This window comes from Microtus ochrogaster, chromosome 1 (assembly GCF_000317375.1).
Source record: "Microtus ochrogaster isolate Prairie Vole_2 chromosome 1, MicOch1.0, whole genome shotgun sequence".
Lineage (NCBI taxonomy): Eukaryota > Metazoa > Chordata > Mammalia > Rodentia > Cricetidae > Microtus > Microtus ochrogaster.
Genome location: NC_022009.1, coordinates 116826569 through 116828179, shown reverse-complemented (window position 1 = coordinate 116828179; position 1611 = coordinate 116826569). Strand labels below are relative to the sequence as shown.

Sequence of the window (1611 nt, the reverse complement as noted above, 5' to 3'; positions counted from 1 at the left end):
AAACATAAGATTCAGTTATTACTGCACAGATAACTATAGATACTTAAAATTAGTATACACCAAGTGTACACATGATTAAAAATCAACAATTATTTGCAAGCTCATATTTTGTTTATCAAAAATAAATAAGTGGATGCAATTTTATCATTGGAGGGAAGAGATGCCTGTTTTATTGGGCACATCAGGTAGCTCACAGCAGTGTATGATGTTTCAGAATATTTATAAGAACAGGTTTTTCACATATTCACCATAACAAAATGTTTAAAGATTTGGGCGATCATTTCGGTAATGACTCTGAGTTGATTGCCATCCAGTTTATACCGATTAGAACATTTCCTTCAGCTCTTCATGTTCTTCAAAGTGTTATTCTATTTTCCCTGGTTTTCCCCAGAACTGACGAAAAGAACTGATGGGTTACATTTCCGCACCATGTGCATGGAAACGGAACAGATTCTTAGTGATGGATCGTCAGTTTTGCATTATGATGTGCACAATCTCTATGGATGGTCGCAAATGAAACCCACTCTGGAGTAAGTAATGTTTGTCATTTTCTTCTCTGGCTTTCTCATTCATTTTTATATTGATGATATCAGCTTCAAGGTTTCATATTTCAAGAGTTTTGCTAAATTTCTTTCTTTTCCAATTGTTTTTTTGTAAATTACTTCTTCCTTCATAAGTCTTAGAAAAAAATCATTTCTATCATTCAGTTGAGCAATCAAACAAAATTTGTCTTTTCTCATTATATTCCTATGTTTTTTTTTATTTCTTTCATTGTATTTCAAAGAGTTCTAGGCCTTATTTATTTTACTGTTCAAAATATGCTTAGCATAATATTTGGCGAATAATGTTGAATGTACAAATGAATAAATAAAGATAGAGTAAATTTGTAATTTAAACTAATTATTAACATAATCAGTTAACCTCCCACTGGCATTCAAAGAGGCCTTCAGAATATTCTAGATTATGTCAAGTTGGTAGCTAACACTAACCGTCCCATGAATAACAAAGTAGCACAATGAATTGTTGGAGATAAGCAGATCATAATAATCAGTGTTCCTTGCTGTGACCCAAAGATATTTAATTCTAATAAGGAACTTAGTATTAAAAGCTAGTTATGCATGTGGTGTGTCATCTTATGAATTGTTGTTTGTTTGTTTGTTTTGTTTTGTTTTCAAGACTGGGTTTCTCTTTGTATCCCTGACTGTCCTGGAACTCACTCTGAAGACCAGACTAACCCTAAACTCACTGCCTGCCTTTGCCTCCAGAGTGAGATGATTAAAGGCATGAATCACCTCTGTCCATCATCCTAAAATACTTTTATAGTTTGTATTCATAGAAAGGTTTTTGAGTATCATCAACTTTTATTTCACTTGGTAGAACTTCTATGTATATAGGGAGAGAGCGATGAGAAAACAATTGAATAATGACAGAGAAAAGAAAAGTGAAAGAGTTGCAGATAATATAAACCAATATATTGTTGCATTACTCTTTAAGCTAGAATATATTTTAATATGCACAAATCATCAAGACTACTCTCTTTAAGGCTAGAAAAGAAAAAGAAGACTAATTAAAAACAAATTTGTATATTTTCTTGGTAAGATTTCACTTGGG

At 32.1% G+C, this 1611-nt stretch overlaps 1 protein-coding gene across 1 annotated transcript in view; it reads left to right on the top strand.

The window, feature by feature from the left end:
- Window positions 1–1611, top strand: part of Si (sucrase-isomaltase) — a 64767-nt gene that overhangs the window by 49885 nt on the left and 13271 nt on the right. Inside the window, exon 35 of the mRNA XM_026778945.1 lies at window positions 392–530. Coding sequence (XP_026634746.1) covers window positions 392–530 — 139 coding nt within the window. The remainder of the gene's footprint in view (window positions 1–391; window positions 531–1611) is intronic.